Consider the following 19,418-nt stretch of genomic DNA (forward strand, 5'->3'; position numbering starts at 1 on the left):
TCAATGATGCAATATTTTCAAACAAAATAGATTGAGATTGATATTTCCAATTGTCCTTGAAGGCATGAGTTTTAACAGTGATACTCAGGGTCTCATTGGGTCACTTGTGCCATCTGCGGGCCACATATCACTACTCAGTGAGATGGTGTGAATCGACCTTGAAGCACATCAATGTTCCCGATGTTAGCAGAAAGATTTGTTAATAGCACCCGCCTACATTTTCAAGTTTTTTTTTTGGTTGGTTTTTTTTTTCATCAAATGAACAAAAAACTTTAAACTCAAACCGCAGCTATACTACTGTTTATCAAATAAGAAGATGCGTTGCATTTGAATATCAAAGTGGGACGCTAGTGACAGTGTGAAGCTCGAGTTGGTGAGAGCAGGGACCTCAGCTGTCACTGCAGCTGAAGAGTTTGTCATCTTCCTTCAGCTGTGGTGGAGCAAGGGACACACACACACGAAAATTAACATAACTCTGCATTCTCACCACTTTGGTGTCACAGTCTTATATTTCCATGACAGACAGCGCCCTCTGCTGTCTGTCTCCACATACTGCTTAATCAAGCACAGCACAGCACAGCACAGGTAAGGAGGAGGGAGTTAGAGCTGATAAAAGATTGTCTTTAATGTTTGGCATCGTTAATGAATTCCATACCACAGCAGTTATGGGAGTAGGAAAACCACTTTTACAACCAAACACTGTTCGATCATGCTAACACCATATGTACAGGAAAGCACATTGAAAAGTGTATAAAGTATTTATATGAGAAGACTCAAAGTCAAGAACGGTGGAGACAGCCACAGTCTAATGGATTTGTCCTTTTTCAAACACTGATTATAGATATTTATCAATTACATTGATCTCTGGAGTACATGTATATACACAAAACAACGATAAACCTTTTTGGGGCGTCTGCAATAATTCTCAAAAATATTTCACAATACTGCTGTATGTACAATAACAGAATTTACATTGAAAAATTCTATTGTACCTATATTTTGAGTATCACTTCAGTCACCAGTTATCCTCAGTGCCATCGAGCTCACAAGAGATACTCACATACTGTATATATCTAACCTCAGGATCATCTCCATACAAAGTACAGCAGCCTATGCAGTACCTTCTGACTTGGTACGGTTTCTGAAATATGTTCACACAACTGATGATCTCACATACAAAAATAGATGTTGTCTAGTCAGCTGACAACTTGATGTACAGTAACACAAAGCATCCACCTGCAAAAAAACGACCAGGAAAACAAGTTAATTGTTAAAATATTAGCTATATCCTTCCAACCCACTACGTCGCAATAAACAGCGGTGTTCGTCTGCTCCGCAAAAAAGTAAACCTCCCTCTCAGTCTGGGCTTCAGCGTTCTCCTGAAACATCAGTTTTCACACAACAGAAGGTGATTGAAAAAGAGCCGCAGGCAGGATAAGAAATATTAGCGCTACAAACCAAACAACAATTTGAAACCAAAGCGGGACGAAACCATACAAAAACATCACTACTGTAGGTAGATATCTTTTTTTTTTTTTTTTTTTTCCTCCAGGAAGCGTATAGTGAACAGAATGAAAAGGAGAGCGGCCTTCACTAAACGAGCTTCTCACAGTCTGGATGAAGGGGTCAAACTGCATTTGAGTGCACTTAAGGCAGGTAGGCAATTCCAACGCTGTCTGAGTGGGCTCCTCGACTGGCCACTCAGCGGGCGGGTTCGAGGCAGTGTCATCAGCATCAGATCTGACACCGATGCCACTGCAGCTGTCCATGCTCAGCCCTCACTGCTTAACATGGTCTGACAACCATACAGAGGAGGAAAAAGATGGAGGGGAGAAAAAGAGCGAGAAAAAGAGAGAGGATGGTACTGGTGTTACTTCTCAGTGGCCAGCAGGTGGTTGAGGTGTGAAGTGGATAAATCCTCGCTCTTCGTTCACCATGAACATGAAACGTGACAGGTGTGGATGCTGCCTGTCATTGTCCTCCGCTTCCCCCTCAGTCCGCAGAACGCTCTCACTCCTCAAGATATCTTTGTCACACAAGAGAGACAAATAGAGACTTCTGCAACATGGACTGAACTTAAAGCACTTGAACAAAAAAAACAAAACAAAAAAAAACACAAAACAGGATTGCATCTTGTGCAATACAAATAGAACATCTCATCTGAATACATTCACGTAGGTTTCCATACGCACGGTGCAGATGGGAAATCGTCAGTCTGTCATTGACTGAAGTTCATGTCCCTTGAGATGCCGGTCCAAGAGGAGAGCTGCAAGTCCAACCTTAGAGACCTACGGATTTATGACAGCCCGTCAGCAACACGTATTACGGTGCGCCATTTGATATGATTCACTATTAAGGAGCACTTAACAGTGTTTTGAAAAACATAATGGACATAAGCCTTTGAAAACACTATAATGTAGCAAATTTATCAAAATAAGAATTCATATATATGAAGCCTTTAAAGCAGAGAAGTCACATCCCTGTGAGTAATAACCTTCTGTAGTTGCCTCGTGTTGTGAAAATGACATGAAAAGCAAAATTAAGGGAGTTCAGAGCTTATACTGCACCTGGGATCATGTTGGTTATGACCATGGTTGTCATATTTCACAAAACTGTTTTATTATTCTCAAATGAAAAAACATGCTCACAGACGAGTTGTACAGTCGTGTACAATCAATATCAATTTCTGAACAAAGTTTATCCGTCTCATTGTTCAACAGATAATTTTCTTTTAATAATATCTAAGAGGCCACGCGGAGCAGTGACGGCAGTTGTGCCTCATACTGTAGATTCATCGAGGTTCAGTCCTTCGTTTCTTCCCTTCATGTGCACTGAAATTAAAACAGAGACAGAGGGGTCAGCTGAACACACTCCACTGCTTCGTCGGACTCTTTCCATCACTGCTCCTTTAACTCGGTGCACATGGAGGGAAAAAGACGAGGAGTAGAAAGCTCTAACTGAAATATAACTGGAGCCTCCTCATCACTGTGTCTCCTCGTGCTCCTCGCTGATGCACTGCTCCCAGGCGTGTTTCCCCTGGTCCTCCCTGTGGCCGTGAGGGGAGTGGAAGATTCTGCGGGGCAGCGGGATGGGCTGAGGCGGCAGCTCCTCCTCGGGGATGCAGCCCTCTCTCAGGTAGGGTTTGGGCGGCACGGCTGGAGGCTGAGGCCTGCGGTAAGGGATGTGGTGAGGGCCGTGAGTGGGACCGTGGTGGTGAGGCGGTGGCCCGTGGGAATGGCTGTCCATACCCGGGTGGGCGTGGGCGTGAGGGTGCGGGTGGGTGTGCGGGTGTGAGGCAGGGCTGCGGTAATGGAAGGGGCGGACTGGGTCCACGGAGTCGATTTCTGGTCCGCCGTAGTGGAGGTGCATGTAGGGAGAGGCCAGGTACTCGTCAGGAGGGGACCACAGGTGACTGGGAAGAGGCTCCAAGGCGTCGTTCCTGATCGGGCCAGGGTCTGGATACTGACCTCCGTAGTTACTCTCACTCAGGGAGGAAACACCGCTGCTGGCGCTGCCTGACAGAGTGGAGTTACTGCCCCCCAAAGCTGACTGAGGACTGGTGGGGGAGCCAGGAATCGGGTGGAGAGGAGACTGGAGCAAGACAGAGAGACAGTGTGCGTCATGGGTGTTTTTCTTGTCAAGGACATAGAGTCGAGTGTTGTCACAACAATCTGAATTTCAATACTACTCATGCTGCCTTCACATGCTGACAGAAATATTGGAAATACAAGTCTCACATGAAAGAAAGACAGTCAGAAGCTACTTCATCTTTCAAACATTGAGACACTTACAATGGCTTTGTAATTATGACTTGACTAGTCTACACTCAATCACAGGCGTTTTGCGATGAGTCACTTGACTGGCAATGGTGTATAATTAATAAACTGACTGCAAGTGAATACAATGTGTGGGAGCAACAATATAGGAAAGAGGAGCTTGTTCGACGGCAGGGTTACAGCGACTGAAATTTCATTTCAAACATTCAAAACGTGCTGTCCAAAGAAGCGTCGTATCGGCATGATGCATTCGTGTAAATTTAAATAAAGAGGAACAAGAACAAATAAGGCGAGAGAGCAGGGGGATGAGGAGGAGTAAAGAAAACTGGGAGGAGAGACTTGGCTTGTAACAGTCTCCATACTTCAGTTCAACCAATTGAACATGAACAGAGCAAAAACCAAAGCACATCATTTTTACATTCCTAAAGGTGGCTGAAAAAACATGTTCCGCAAGTGAAGTTTCAAATTACTCCCTGCACAAAACTGACTGAGCAACAAATATGTATAATATATATATGGAAAACAAGGAGTTGCTAGAAAGCTGTTTGAGTCTGACATTTTATCTTGTACGTCATGAACTCTACACAGGACGATGTTTCTCTGATGGATGTACCTTTCGAAGAGACCGGACAGGCAGGGCGGGGGGAGGGTCGCTGTTCTGGTGATGAAACGCATCACAGTGCATCAGGAAGTGTCCTGCAAACAGAAGTATAATTCATACAAGTGAGGCCTCATTTCCAAATCCTGTCTAAACTTGACAGACTCAGTTTCTGCTGCCAGGTGGAGAACATCACTGAGAATCAGCTGAGGTCAAAAGTGATCTCAACACCAAGTAAAAACATCACAGTGAAGGGGAAAGAGAAAGTACCTGGTGGGAAGGACCTGGGTGGGACAGGGGGCATGATCACACCTCCAGTAGAAGCTGGCATGTAGGACACCTGCTCCCTGTTCTCTCCATCCAGACTCCAGCTGCTGGGAGCATTGGGAAAGACTGGAGGGAGAAAATATTAATACGTCAACACACACACTGTGATACACGTCATGTGAGTAACACCCTGCATTTCAACCTGTCTGTGCGTTACCTTTCTCTGGCAGATTTATGTGAGGATCAGCACACGGCTTACAGGGGCTAACTTGCTGAAGTAAGGCACGCTGCATGTGGTTGTTCTGAGAAAAAAAAAAATGTTCAGTAAATTATTAGCAGTTTTGGTCTTATAAAAATGACATGCTCGACATATCCCAGTCCCATCGCACCTGTCCATTCTCTGCCACGTTGTAGTACATGGAGTTGTTTGCCCTCTCACGATGAGATGGCAACAGTATCATTACTTCCCGGTTGTGTTTGGCCTTATCCGGCAAGGATGGAGAGCCTGGTCAGAGGAGAGACATGGAAAATTTACTATTTCTACTTACAACAACCGCATTGCCCAGTGATTGGTAAAATGTCCATGAAGACACAAGTATACACAGATCAGATAGAGAAATATCAAGGTTGGTGAGGATAATGATGATTTCAGTCTCTGTATCCATCTCCAGTGTGGCTTTCTGTAGCTGCGTTACTTACCTCTGGCACTCGAGGGAGCAGAGTTAATAATCTGAGAAGAGTTGGAGCGGATTGAGCTCAGGCTGGAGGAGGAGGGGCTCGGCTGCAAAACACAATACATTGTAAATATAACAAAAACTATTAAAGCACTGATCTGGAATAGAAACCCCCTTTGCCTATCTCTTATATTTTATCTAGCAGACAGAAAACTAATGATAAAAGTTTATGTGCATTACAACAGCAGCAATAAAAAAAAAGCAGGGTAACACTTTATTTTACAGGTCCAGTATTTTCCAGCTAATTTCCTGGAAACCCTCTTATGATTTCCACAAATAGCCTTCACATTTTCACTGCACTATATACAGTATATGAACATTTTCCACTTAACTGCTCCATAATTTCCTACTTTTTGTCTGAAAAACGAATATAACAAGTGGTTATTTCATAACTGTGGAATTACAACTTTCTGCATGATAGAGTCGCAGCCGATGCCCCCCCACTACCCTGCGTGTAGCACCTTACTTCCCTTTCCCCTAATGAGCCGCTTGTAATACTTTCCTTTATAAGTACCATATGTCCTAGTAATTCATAGCTAAATAATAGCTAATTTTAAGGAAATTAAGAGGAAAGTTTCCAGAAATTTTGATGGAAAATACAGGACCAGAATAAAGTGTTACCAAAAGCACTTATAGTTACAGTATCAATATTGATAATTACAAAGGAAATCATACAAAAATTATACCATCAGTTGCCAGCATTAGGCACACGGTTTGATACCATGCACAACAAATTCATACTGTTTCCACTACGTCCAGACCAGTGTGTGTTTTCACTCCAAGCCTCACCTGCATGTGTAATGCCTCCTCGGGGTGCTCTCCCATCAGGCCGTCAGTCATTATGACAAGGTTTCCTGCCTCACTGGATGTGTGAGAGGACAGGGAGGAGGACGAGTGACGGATGGAGCCCTGAAGGTTCAGAGGGCTGTAGGACGGAGACAATGTTGGACATTGTAAAAAAACAACATTTATTTCTGTGTGTCCAGGAATTTATCTATAGAAGTTACGCAGCTACTGTACATTCCAGTTTACAGTAAGTGGTTCGGTTCAAGAGAAGGTTAAGTTGCACTTTACTTGAACACTACTTTTACATTGTAGTAAAACTGCTCTAGTCAAGATTTTTAATATAAAATACAACTGTTATAAGCCTGTATCACCAGGTGTGGCTATAACTCTGAATGGTATATGCCTTGTTCTTGATATTTGCCCATATGTGATAAATGCAACCTGTCCCATTCGCCTGTCCTGCCTCTTGCCTAATGCAAGCTGAGATATGCATGCAAGTACAAGTTTCAGCCCTAGTAAAAGATTTAACATGTGATCATTCTCTCAAGCTTTAAAAACACTTTTCAATGCCAGTTATGGGTTAAAATTAGATATGTTAGGGTTTGGGCTGGGATTACAGATGTGTCCGTGTGAACGACTGACCTGTGTCTGTGTATGAGACGCACACTCTCGGGGCTCATGTGGCTGTGGGAGGACAGGATGCCTCTAGGAGAGTTGACCCCTGGGCAGCCTGCAGGGCCGAACCGATCCACGCTTTGCACACCCTGCTGGGACCCAACCATATACTGCTCTGAATAATTAGACTGCTCACACATGCATTGACGCACTGGTACATGAACATACTGCAACCTACTATTGCGTCACAAATTATGGTCTGCAAACAGGGAAATGTTCATGTACACGTCAGCAAGAATAAAAATTAGCACAGCTCAAACACAAACACAAAATCCTGAGCCACAAGTGGGAATACTCACATGGTGTAAACCTGTCCTCATCATGTGGAACTGGTCTACAAGCTTTTTGTGCAGGGGGCGCATCTCTGGATGCACCAGCTTCTCGTGAACAGCCAGTCCCACTCCAAGAATGTGCACCTAAAATAATAAGAATAGTGTTGAAGTGCTGAAAAGGATATTTACTCCATCATCATATGAGTCTGTTAAACTAGCAATTCCCCATATGAATATTTCCTTTATTTCACACACAAATAAGAAATAAAGAATAAAAAAGAAATATACAAGCATAATAGTAGTAATGGGTGAAAATGGGACACTCCAATAAGCTTCTAAAGCTTGTGTGTAGCGGCCCAGTCACTGCATGTACAAAATATAATTTCAGCCATAAAATACCTACATCCTAATACCTAAAACCCCAAAAGGAATAACTAAATGGTCCCAAACATCTATCCTAGTCAAAATATCAATTTAGGCAAGATACACAATCAGCAATAAATGGTAGATAAAAGATAACAGCAAAAAATAACAGTAGCTCAGTAGAGTAACCAGTTCTTAAGACTCCAGCCTTTCAGGGAACACAAATTTAAACATATTTTGTAGCAACTGCTGTTTTAACTTCTTTTTAAAAAGCACATAGGGATAGTGACATTTTTACAGTTTCATCAAGCTCATTCCACACCTGTAGACCTCTGCACACCACACTAAAACTTGTGCATTTAAGTTTATGTTTCTTTTCGTGGATAAGATGCTTTTTTCTGGCTTTGTATGTGTGCAAGGGAACGTAAGCAGGAATTAGCTCACAGAGTGTCATTTAGCTTCAATACAACATTATACATAGTACAAGCATTCAGTGAGCTTCAAAAAACTAACAGTGGAAAAGAGGGTCAGTGGGAGCATTTACTGCAGACCATGATATTATACATATGACTTTTCTGTAGAATCTGTAGTTTCTCAAGATAACTAGGATAAGTATTACACCATACAGTATAATGTTACAGTAATTTATATGAGGCTCAAATAAGGATCCATATAAGGTTTGAGCTGCTTCAAGTGGTAGAAAAATGCCTCCGCTTAGAAAATAAACCAACATGATGAACTTCAAAGCTGAGTCTGACCTGCTCCTGCATCAGATCCTTCAGATGTGTGATCCTCTCTGTATCTTCTGGGTGACTGCTGATGTAGTCCTTATCAAAGAACGCCTGGTGTAGAAGAGGATGAGTAAAAGGATGAAGATCAACACACACACAGATTCATAATTTTCTCCTCCCTCCTCCCTACAGCAGTACCTCCTGATATCTGGCAATGCCTCCGTTCACAGCAGCGTCTATGACCCCATTGAGGCACATGCTGAGTGGGTTGATGTTGCCATGATGCTGCCTGTGTTGGTACTGGCTGATCAGAGTCCGCAGCTCCTGGGTCTTATTCTCCACCACATAAATGGCATTCTCCAGAGGGCTCACCTCCACCTGGAAACAAACACACACATTCACCCTAAGCTGTCAGGAAACAAGTATAAACAAGTTCACATTGCCTATAAACAAGTTCACATTAAGTCTGAAATACTGCCTCAGAAGCATGGCTACCATGGTAACCTCACATCAGTTGTAAGAGAGCTTGAGAAAACTGTCTGGCATCCCTCAAGAGGAAGTTTGTGCAATTTAAGACAGCAGAATGAATGTTTGAGCTGCTCACCACTTCTCTCCTTTCCACCTCCGCCCAGCGGGAGATCCCGGGGAGAGGACGGGAGAGGATCAGGGTTGTCCTCTCAATCCACAGACTCTATAAAGAACATCCAGAGAACAGAGGTTACACTGCCTATTGTCAATCACATCTGGCAACATCATGAAGGTCTAGTGAAGAACTGACTGTAATAATAGATAAATAAGCTGGCTGGAGGAGGAAATACCTCACAACTGTCTTTGAGTGGAGCATGTAGGTCAGTTCAGTGAAGAGTAAAAGTCCACATTCAGGTTAGTGTGTCAGAGGAAACTACTGTATCATGTCTCGTCCAAGTCTATAAAGTCCCGCTGGTTGCAGTTTTTTTTTTTTAGCACTGTCAGCTGTATTCACACTAGATATGGGGAGGTGAATACAACTGAAACATTTCAGTCAGTTAATCAACACGATAAGAATCATCAACAATTCTGATAATTGTTTTATCATTAAAGTCATTTCAAAAGAAAAAATATAGTTTTCAGTTTTTCAGTTTTACAATGTAAAGTGAATCACTGGGTTTGAGGACGTTGGTCAGACAAAACAGGTTGTTTTGAAAATTGTGAATGGCATTTTTTAAACTGATGTTTAGATTTTTTAAGATTAAATTAACAGTTTCCTTGGATTACATCATTTTGCAGTGTTTATGACTAATGCACCTGCAGTTCACTCAGACAGGGAGCACTGCAAGTTACAAAGGCTGCTAAACAAGTGAGTCATACTTGGATGACTCTAAAATCACGATCACATTTTTCAGTTTAACACAACTTAGTAGCTACAGAGGATTTAACAGACCAAGGTAAAATGTACCAAAATTCATTGCAGTGCATGTGACTGACATCACATTATTTATGTTGCTAGGCAAATGTCAATCAAATCTGATCAAACCACACCCACACAGTCCCGATGAAGCAGTTTTTTGTGTTAAACTCTTAATAAGTAATGCCAAAGGATGTTGTTAGTCATCAGTTTTAAAAGTTAGAGAAATACTTCAGATTTATTGAATGCAAGTTTTAAAAAGGCATCACTGCTCAAAAGCTTTAGTTCATCCACACTGGCCACCAGGGGGTGTTACATGCACTTACATCACCTGAACGGTCAGATAAATGTAGAGAAAATAAAAAAATAAATAAAAATAAAAAAATCACTATGAATCATCTGCAGTTTCCACAGAGTTTGATCTATGCCGTGTCTTTTACTAGTGTTACATCTGAATTCAGCCGTGAGGCGGAGATGGACAGAGTGGCACCGCTGGCTCACCGTACCCTGAACTCATTCTCGCGGTCCTTTGGCCCCTTGTGGAAAGGCCTGTCATAGTGGAAACGGCTGACATTGTTTATGCGGTAGAAGCTCTTGATCCTCTCAGGCACACGCTCCAGCTGAGGCACATCAGAGATGTCTGACACTGGAGTCACCGCATAGATCTGCAGATCTAGAGACCAAGTGTCAAGGAGGTGACAGAGACATGCCCGCTCACAGAGGAAGAGCAGGAGGGATATTAAGAGGAAACACTTACAGTCCAACTGTATGATTTTGGATGTCAACCTCAACATTATGTTCAGACAGCTCATCTGATCCGTGATCACCTCTAATACATATGCAACCATTATTGGTGTTTACTGCAACGCTGAAACTATTAGTTGAATAATCAATTGAAAGGCAATCAATAACAGAAAATCAAATAATCATTCAAATAAAATATTTGCTGGCTCTCCAATGAGAGGGTTTGCTCTTTTCTGCTGCCGATTATTGGTCAAACAAACCAAGTCTTAACAGCATAGACAAAATGAATAAACTACACGTTCATTTATAATAAATTAAAACAAAAACAGCCAAAGTAAAAGTAATAGGATACACTGAGCATCGCTCTGCAGGATGGTGTCGTCAGGTTGGTTGGGATGCTGCATGGCGATTGCTTGTGGGAACTCCCCCAGCATCCTTTGCTGGAAGTCCTCGAGCCGTTCATAGTCATAACCACGACAGACAAACTCCTTATTCTGCGGAGAAGGGAAGATAACAGGTGGATGTACACATGGCTGACACTGACAGGCAAAACTGGCAGCTGACATCTTGGAGCAGATCATGCTGATGACTGTTTTCAGTCTCGATAGTGTTTGTCTCTGAACGGGAAAGAAAATATTCTGCCAATAGATTACTTATTTGAACAATGAAATGACCTGCATGCTGTGATGTGAGTGCACGTGGGGGAATGTAAGGTCTATGGTGGCCCTGAGGGCTCAATACACTGCAACTGGGGAGGGAAAAAAAAAAAAAAAAAAAAAATCTTCAAATGAAGAAAACAATTTAACACATTCAGGGCATGTAAAGAAAAGAAAAAAAAATGTATATGGAAAACAAAACCAAAATAATAAATAAATAAACAATAAGTAAACTACAAATAAAATACAACCGAAATACAGAACATGACAGATATTAGAGTAAGAAATACATTTAAATTCACTTTATAGAAAAAGGAATGTATTTCAAACACTGACTGTTTGATTCAGATATTCTGTAATGTTGGCTCCTAGTCAGTAAAAGGCTCACGCTAGGTTGACAGCAAATATCTGAAATAACAGATTACTCAGGCAATCAGAATGTTAAATTTGCTGATTTACCAACCCCACTGACAAATAAAATTCACTATCTTTATGACAAAAACAAACCATGGCAACAAATAACAGATGTGTCCAGGTGTGTTCATCATGTATAACTGTCCCCTGGAAACCTGTTTTCTACTGTGTTCTGTACAACTTGCAGCATTTCTGTCACTGGTTGTGTTTACTGTTTTTACAGCGTGTTGCTGTATTTGGCGGTTTTCTCATTTTGCAGCACTTTTTTCTTTTTTTTTTTTTTATATCTAAATGCTGTGCATGTGCTGTCACATTGGGGGAAGATGTTTTCTCCATTTGCTTGTGTTTTCTTAAGCTGCAGTGTGCTGAGCTTTCAGTCAGCAGCGTAAAGGTCTGAGGAGTTCTGCCAAACAGGAAGGTGCTAATATCTGGAGAGTTCTGTGGGTAATAAATAGCAGTTTGTAGTCTGACCTGGAAGAAACAGGAAGCCAATGAAGAGAGGACAGATTTAGTTTTGTGTGTTCAAATCTTTGGCTTCTAGTAAAAATTCTAGCAGCTGTATTTTGGACCAGTTAGAATTATCTAATGCTACAGAGTGTAAAAACCTGTGGTACCGTCCAGATGAGATGAATATATGTTAGAAACAGAGGTGGAGGAAAGCTGCTTTAGTGATGTGTGTGAGAGGAGTCCAAGGAGATTCTTCTCTCGCTCTTCTGCTCTGGATTCTTTTATTATTGCTCAAGTACAAGTCACACTGGCTGTTTTACTAGTAACAGCACTACAACTGGATCCCCAACTGCATGATTCTTTTGTTTTCTATTCAGTCCTGCTGAATAATATGACAAATATCCTGCTGCTTTATTGAAATAAGGCAGAATAAATCACCAGTTTCACATTCAGGCAAATTTTTTTCTAAATTAAATGAGATACTGTGACAGTGTAGTGGACACATTTCCTTCCTAAGATGATGAAGTGTTTCTCCTCAGGTCTCAGGAGCTGTGGGAAATATTTATGCAGAGGCTGATGGATCTCAGTGGTTAAATTTTACAGATAAAGTTCTGTTATGCTGTGATGAGATTCATGATACATATTCATGATGATGCCAGGATGGCTGGCAGAGAGACAGCAGTAGCTCGGTTAATCTTTATGCCAGCACATACCAGTGTACCACTTAGAAACAAGCTAAACTTGTTCAGCTTATTATCATGTATATAAACAGAGGTGATTCAGAACGGCACTATGCTGCTAGGAATTGATTTGGATTTACTGTTACATATTTAGTCTATCTTTAACATCAATTTCCCATCCAGGCTCTCTGTCCTGCACAAGCTACTGTAGCTGACATCGTCTCCTGCCAAAGCATGAAGGAGCAGCGAGCTGGCTGCATCAGCAGAATCAGAACTGTGGCAGAACAGACAAGAGGAAACACGATTTAGTAAGTCTTACCCTGAGGAAGAAAGGAAACTTCCTGCCATAGAAACCCATTCGGAAAAACTCGGGTTCAATCCTCTGCTGTTCAATGATGTTGTCATAGTACGCCGCCTCCATTTTCTGCCACAATGACACACACACACATACAGAGGAGTCATGACGAATAATGATTTAATCACACACATTACTGAATCCTCTGCATTTCCTGATGAGCGTGGGTGCCCACAGGTAATTAGGACATTGTGTTTGACGTTCTGCAGACTTCGCACCACATAACAGAGGATGACAATGACGGAGGGAGCCAAAAACGTAACCTTCCAGCATCACAGAGAATGCTTGTTTGATAATAACAGAGAGGAGGCATGCATGACTTCACTCACCCGTATCCAGCTGAGGCTCTGATAATCATATAAAGTCTCATACTGGAAAGCGAGCTCCCGGCAGAGAGAGATTCCATATTCCCAGCACTGCAAAATATAATTGAGATGAAGGATGAATGGGAGAAAACATTACAGCCTCATTTATCCTTTACAAACAAGAGATAAAAATGACAACGTCCGGAAACTTGGGAAACCGGCATTAAATCGTCATTTTAGGACTGCGCAAATTTAGATTTCTATACACACATTTACTGTAGAAAGAATAACAGAGGGTTGGCAAATCATACAGCAGCATAGTAACCATGAAAAGAAAATATTTGACTCAAGTCACTGTCATTTGAAAGTAGAGAAAAAAAAAAAAAAAGTATATTTATATTCCAAAGGTGAGCACTGAGCAGGAATACCACATTTAGAATTCAAGACACCTTCAATATGTGTGTGGTCACAGCAAAATGGTTGTATGTGCAGTAACATGCATCTATATTTACTGTATATTATAACAGTGCAATAAAAAAAAACAACTTCAAAAACCACTTGCAGGTAGAATCTTATTCTATTTGACTTGGAAATGATTTAAAAGGTTCGTGTATGACATGATACGGCAGAAACTCAAATCGAAGCCATTGTCCCTTGTGTTCTTTGAGATGGACGTGGATTCTGCCTTACAAGAAGGAATCCGGATGTCTGAAGTTTATTAAGGTTGTTTTGTTTATTTTGAAAAAAAAATTTTTAAAATTTCAATCACCCATTAATTCAGATCAGAAACCTGCAAGTTTGTCTTTAAGAGCATTTAGATTTGTCCTGGATGAGCTTTGACATTTGTAGCAGCGAGGGATTCCACAAATCCAGAGAGACTGCCTTTGTTGTTTTTAAAAAAAAAAAAAAAAAAAAAAAAAGAAAAAGGAGGGTGGTCATAAAAACCACAAAGGCAAAGAGTTAATTGAAGGAGGTCACTTTTATTTCCTCCTCAGCTGCTCCCGGAGGCCACAGGGCATTGTCCTCTCCAAAGTACAGACACCAGTCAACTAATTTAATTTTGTGAATGAGCACCAGAAAGGGAGCAGTGACTCAGGGAAGCAAATCACATTTGAGCCACCTGATCCTTACTGAGCAGTAACACTAACACAAATTGCTACATGTTGGTATTCATATTATGATATTTAAAGTTTGCCTCAGAACAGGAAGCTCTTGACGTAGGATATATACCAGAGCGATGACAATAAGATGATGTAAGTTTTGATAATCTACAGTCGTGGTTGTGCTCTCAACCTTGTGGAAAGGATGCTGCTGTACTTGAGTTTTATTTTAAGCTGCTTCATACGTCTACTTGATAGCATTTATCCGGCTATAGTTACATTGACCTTACATATAAAACATGAAGTATTGTAAAGTATGATGCACTGATTTAACTACTCAACAGTTACAACAGTATATAAAGTAATTAAAATTACATTCAAGTGCTACAAAAACATGAAACTATAGTCTTTATCATTAATAACCATCAAATAACAGAATATATAGTAAAACAGTCTCCCTGGCTTTTTACATAAGACTTGTACAACTTACATTTTACAGTACCTTACTACCAATACTGCTGTACTTTTACTCAAAAGACATGGATTTTTTCTTCTTTACTTGTAACTGAGTATTTATACACTGGTATTGTTACTTTTACTTATGTAAAGGATTTGAGAACTTCCTCCACCACTGTGTTAATCTAGTTCAATAGTAAATGAAGTGTCATAAAGCGATCAGCCACTGGAGACTGGTAGAAAATGTGTAAAGAGATAAAAACTTTGAGAAAGGTTATAAATAAATCAGATTGTGTCTCTCTCCCAGTGTTAATGAGGGTAAAACTGAATTATCGGGATGCGAACAAACAGCTACTGGAACATTGTTGAAAAGAAAATATGTATAAAAGTTATAAAACTTATGTAACTTTCATTTATCTAAGATGATTTAGTTCTTGGTGTGTATGGTCCAGCACAAACACACTAATATTATAATGCTAACATTATAATGATCACATTTTACTAAGTGAGGTTCAGCTGTAGTGAGGCCAAAGGCTGTTGAGTGTCAGAAATGATAGGCCTTTAACCTTTCCCTGAAACACTGGCTTGAAATCAGTGGAAACAGGAGCAGGGGAGAAAGCTATAAAACATTCACTTGCCTTGCCCTTGTTAAAGTAGTGGAGGATTTTACGACTCAGATTCTCCTTGCGTTGCCACTCGCTCTGACAGGGATAGTGGAGGAAATCCCTCAGGGGCCGGTCCTCCCACTGCAGCAGCTCCCAGTACAACAGCAGGGTGAACGCTGCCTCTGTAGCAGAGGTCAGAAGAGGTCGACACGATGAAAGCGTGTCATCGTGATTATCTGCTATCTAGTAAAGCAGTTTGCACAGTCTGGCCACAGTGATGAAGTGATAACCTTCCAGACATTTTGGGTCCAGTTTTTGTGAACAGATGGTGAGCGGCACAGAGTGCAGTCAGTGGTACAAAGCATAAGTTGCCCAAAGCAAAGCGAGTATGTTTTGGTGTATTGGTGGCCAGAGGTGCAAAGAGCACCTGCACAGTTGAAATATACCATCTACTCTCATTTCCTGTTCCAGCTTTTCTCTAATCTTCAAATGAAAATGCATTTTGTCACAACTTTCACACAGAACTCAAAAGTATTCAGGTGTGAATATTCAGGGCATCACAGTGATGGTGTGAACAGATGGAGAGGGAGAGGAAGCTGCTCATACAGAAGGCAAAGCGTGTAAAAGTATACTGTATCTTCAGCCCTCACTAGGTGTGTAGGTTGAAGACAGGGGATTGTGCCTTTGAGGAAATGATTAATTGATCAGCCAATCGACAGAAAAAAAATTCTCTCAATTGTGAGGTTTTGCTGTTCTTTTGCTTCAGAGATAAATAATTAAATATCTTTGGGTTTTGTGGAGCTAATCAGACAAAATGAGCAACATGAAGACATCATCTTGGGTTTCAGAAATTTTGATAGTACTTTTAAAAAATTAAAAAATACATTTATAGACAAATGATTGATCAATTAATTGACAAAAAGGCTGATTGATAAAAAATGAATACAATCATGAGCTGCAGCCCTAAAATAAACCGTAGGACAACATGAATCCATTACATTCAGAGTATAGAGTAAACACTAAAATGCAATGTAATTATCTTGCCAGCCTGTTTGTTGTACATAAGTGATAGATAAGGTTGCATTCAATTAGTCGTATTTGTCTACATTTACATGCCAGCAATAAAGCCCCACTGCCAACGATGTGAGTAAAGCAAGAACACTTACACTATTTACATGATTACATAAACTGACATTTCCTGTTTACATGATTTAAAGTGGCATTACCAGACTTAAGTAAAATGTACTATCACCCCCCTCCAAATATTAGCCTGCACGTCTGTTGCCCTCATACTGTTTTCTTCTCTTATCTTGGTTGAGTATCAGGCTTGCTCGAAATCAAACAATACACGTTAAACGTCAATATGACAACTTTGTCTATTTGTTTTTTTATTAGCTCTCTACATGGCACACGCATGAGGATCAGATCTTCAAGTGCTTAAAATGTATATAAATATCAACTGGATTATGTGAACTGTGGAGATTTTATTGTTGAGCATTGTTCCGGTGGCTCCGGGCAGCACTACACCTGTGCGTTACGTCAATGTTACGTTACCCTATGAGCGAGAGAGAGGAGTGACCAAAAAAATGAGTGTCTCTGGAATTTCAATTTACCAACATATAGAGCAGCAGTGTCAGAAACTGAACTAAATGACGTGTTCCGTCTGTCGGTCTCTCCGGAGTGTGTGTGCGCTCGCGTGTCGCAAGCGTCGGTTATATGCGGTTATATACGTTAAACTGTGGCAGGCAAACACAATTTAGTATTAATTTAATACTAAAAATAAAAAATAACTACATTAATTAGGAAAACAAGTCAAATATCATCTTGACATTCGTCAAGATATCAGACCTGGTATTAACATCCATTTTGGGTGATCCAATCACAAGTCGTCAGTTCACACCTGGCTTCTCCACATGCGTCTCGATTGATCTGTTGTGATTGGATCTCATTTCCCCCTTTTACATGCAAATAACCAAGTATACTTGTTTTTAGCCAATTGACAGATTGCCACGAGTCGACATGCACTGAAGTCTCGGCTCGACACTTTCCCCTCCCTCTTTGCCCATTTTTGGATTAGTCGCAGGCTAAATCCATCTTTATTTACAATTTGTGGTGTGTGTGAGAGCGAGCAAGAGAGAGAGAGAGCGAGTGGGGCACGGGAGGGGTTATTTGATTATAAAGCAATCTGATCACAAGTGGTCAATCGAGACGCATGTGGAGAAGCATTTTAAAGTCAGGTGTGAACTGACGTTACAGCTGTCCACTTGTGATCAGATGACTGAAGACGCATGTTAATACTAGTGCTGACTGATTAAGTTTATTTTCATTGTCATCGCAATATGAACATGTGCAATAAACACATCGGAAAAGACTGACGCATGACTTAGAAGAAATTATTTTATTTACACACGCCGTGCATGCAGGGTTTTCAGGTCGCAGCACCGGAGCCAAATGAAACAATTTTTTTTTAAAAACTGCCGCATTTTGGTGTCAAACCGCAGCCTCACAACGTGCATAGAGGCGGCGGTGGAGACCAATGGAGTGAACTTTTTACTGGAGCTGACAACAACTACAGTCATAGCTGTGTGAGTGTCATCACAACCTTTGCGAGTCAATCAATTATCATTCCTACTCCGTATTATCAATCCTACACCTCTTTCAAACTGACTGGAGCCTCACGACTTTCCGTTCTAAAGTTTGATCAAACTGAAGTCCGCGCCAAGCAAAACAGGCAGGTCGTTTCACAGAGAAATATAGTCCGACCTCACCTCAAGAAGACATCCAATCAGCTAAAATAAAGGAAAGCAGTGCCAGCCTAAACTTTAGCTACTTACGGTCTAGCTTTGTCAGACTTCCAAACCTGTGTTCACCCAAAAAAAAAAAAAAAAAAAAACACTTTGCCAGCAAAAAGTCTCCACCATAAACCACGTTACACCACAAAGAAATGAACTCAGTATATCTGCTACCTGTGAAGTCCTCTGCTTGAAGGTGCAGGTCACACAGCTTGTGGATGTAACGGATGTACATGTCCTCCTTGTTCACCTCTGATTTGTAGAAGTTCTGGGGTTGAATTAAAAAAGATTAAAAAGACTGGTTAAAATTTTTATCTCATATGTGGAAATATTCTGAAAAGTGTTTCTAAAATCCAGACACGCTCATGAATGTCTCACCATGAGATTGACGGAACCACCGATTTTCTTGTTCTCCACCTCATCACCTTTCATGCAGTCCCTAAACATAAAAAAAAAAAAGTTATTTTTTTTTCCCCTCACTGCTTTTCATTTCATTGCATAAACTAATAGTGTTATTATGCGCACCATAATCTCAGTATACCTGTAATCCAGTAGTCGTTCAACAAGTCTCGTGACTGATGTGACAAATGAGATCCCCGTCTCTCTCCAGGTCTCCTGCTCGATCTTCTCAAGCAGGCTGCACAGAGAATACATTAAGATGCTCTTATTAAAGATAATGAGCAAAAGGAGGAAATGGACATTAATCAAAATGCCTCTTGGTCTTGGCCGTGAAGGCATCACACCTCACCTTGGATAAGGACCAAACAGCTGGGTCCTGGGGTGTGACAACACAGAGAAGTATGTTAGAAGGAAATAGTATGAGAGCAGCATTATCCTGAGGATCACCCACAGGTTTTCTAAACACAGGTTTGATGCTTACAAAAGGCTGAAGAGCTCTCTGTGATTATCATCGCCTTTTCCGTCTGACACCATGCTGTCCAGCTTATCCATCAGCTCTGCCTCCACCTACACGCATACGCAAACACGTTCAGCCAAAAGATGGGGTATGTTACAGTATGTGACAAAAAGCTGTCCGTTTTTAACCACCGCAGCGCACAATCTGCATCTCATAACATAATGATGTCATAATGACCTGTTTGAAGTTGCCGTTTTTCCTCTGCTCCCAATCCATCATGTCGTGGAAAATTGGGATCATAATATTTCGAACCTCAGTTTGGGGGACGAGGGTGACTCCCAGGAAGGGTCCCATCATTCCTGGGATGAAGTGGGGCTTGTTGTCACCTGGATTGGGTTAGAAGTCAGTGTTCTCATTGATTT

General features: G+C 41.1%; 1 protein-coding gene across 3 annotated transcripts in view; it reads right to left on the minus strand.

Annotated features, from left to right (window-relative positions):
- Window positions 1–600: 600 nt before the first annotated feature.
- Window positions 601–19,418, minus strand: part of LOC130175210 (dedicator of cytokinesis protein 3-like) — a 52,396-nt gene continuing 33,578 nt past the window's right edge. Inside the window, exons 32-54 of one of the 3 annotated variants that reach the window (XM_056385564.1) lie at window positions 19,234–19,382; window positions 19,021–19,106; window positions 18,889–18,915; window positions 18,682–18,777; window positions 18,519–18,579; window positions 18,315–18,408; window positions 15,382–15,530; window positions 13,212–13,298; window positions 12,847–12,951; window positions 10,683–10,824; window positions 10,093–10,259; window positions 8,807–8,893; window positions 8,401–8,580; window positions 8,230–8,313; window positions 7,136–7,252; window positions 6,804–6,925; window positions 6,165–6,300; window positions 5,341–5,422; window positions 5,031–5,146; window positions 4,859–4,943; window positions 4,645–4,767; window positions 4,390–4,472; window positions 601–3,591 (exon numbers count right to left, since the gene is read on the minus strand). In XM_056385564.1, coding sequence (XP_056241539.1) covers window positions 2,983–3,591; window positions 4,390–4,472; window positions 4,645–4,767; window positions 4,859–4,943; window positions 5,031–5,146; window positions 5,341–5,422; window positions 6,165–6,300; window positions 6,804–6,925; window positions 7,136–7,252; window positions 8,230–8,313; window positions 8,401–8,580; window positions 8,807–8,893; window positions 10,093–10,259; window positions 10,683–10,824; window positions 12,847–12,951; window positions 13,212–13,298; window positions 15,382–15,530; window positions 18,315–18,408; window positions 18,519–18,579; window positions 18,682–18,777; window positions 18,889–18,915; window positions 19,021–19,106; window positions 19,234–19,382 — 2,987 coding nt within the window. In that variant the 3' untranslated portion in view covers window positions 601–2,982. Of the gene's footprint in view, window positions 3,592–4,389; window positions 4,473–4,644; window positions 4,768–4,858; window positions 4,944–5,030; window positions 5,147–5,340; window positions 5,423–6,164; window positions 6,301–6,803; window positions 6,947–7,135; window positions 7,253–8,229; window positions 8,314–8,400; window positions 8,581–8,806; window positions 8,894–10,092; window positions 10,260–10,682; window positions 10,825–12,846; window positions 12,952–13,211; window positions 13,299–15,381; window positions 15,531–18,314; window positions 18,409–18,518; window positions 18,580–18,681; window positions 18,778–18,888; window positions 18,916–19,020; window positions 19,107–19,233; window positions 19,383–19,418 lie in introns of all 3 variants that reach the window. The other 2 variants (XM_056385563.1, XM_056385562.1) reach the window with 2 other exon arrangements.

This window comes from Seriola aureovittata, chromosome 9 (assembly GCF_021018895.1).
Source record: "Seriola aureovittata isolate HTS-2021-v1 ecotype China chromosome 9, ASM2101889v1, whole genome shotgun sequence".
Lineage (NCBI taxonomy): Eukaryota > Metazoa > Chordata > Actinopteri > Carangiformes > Carangidae > Seriola > Seriola aureovittata.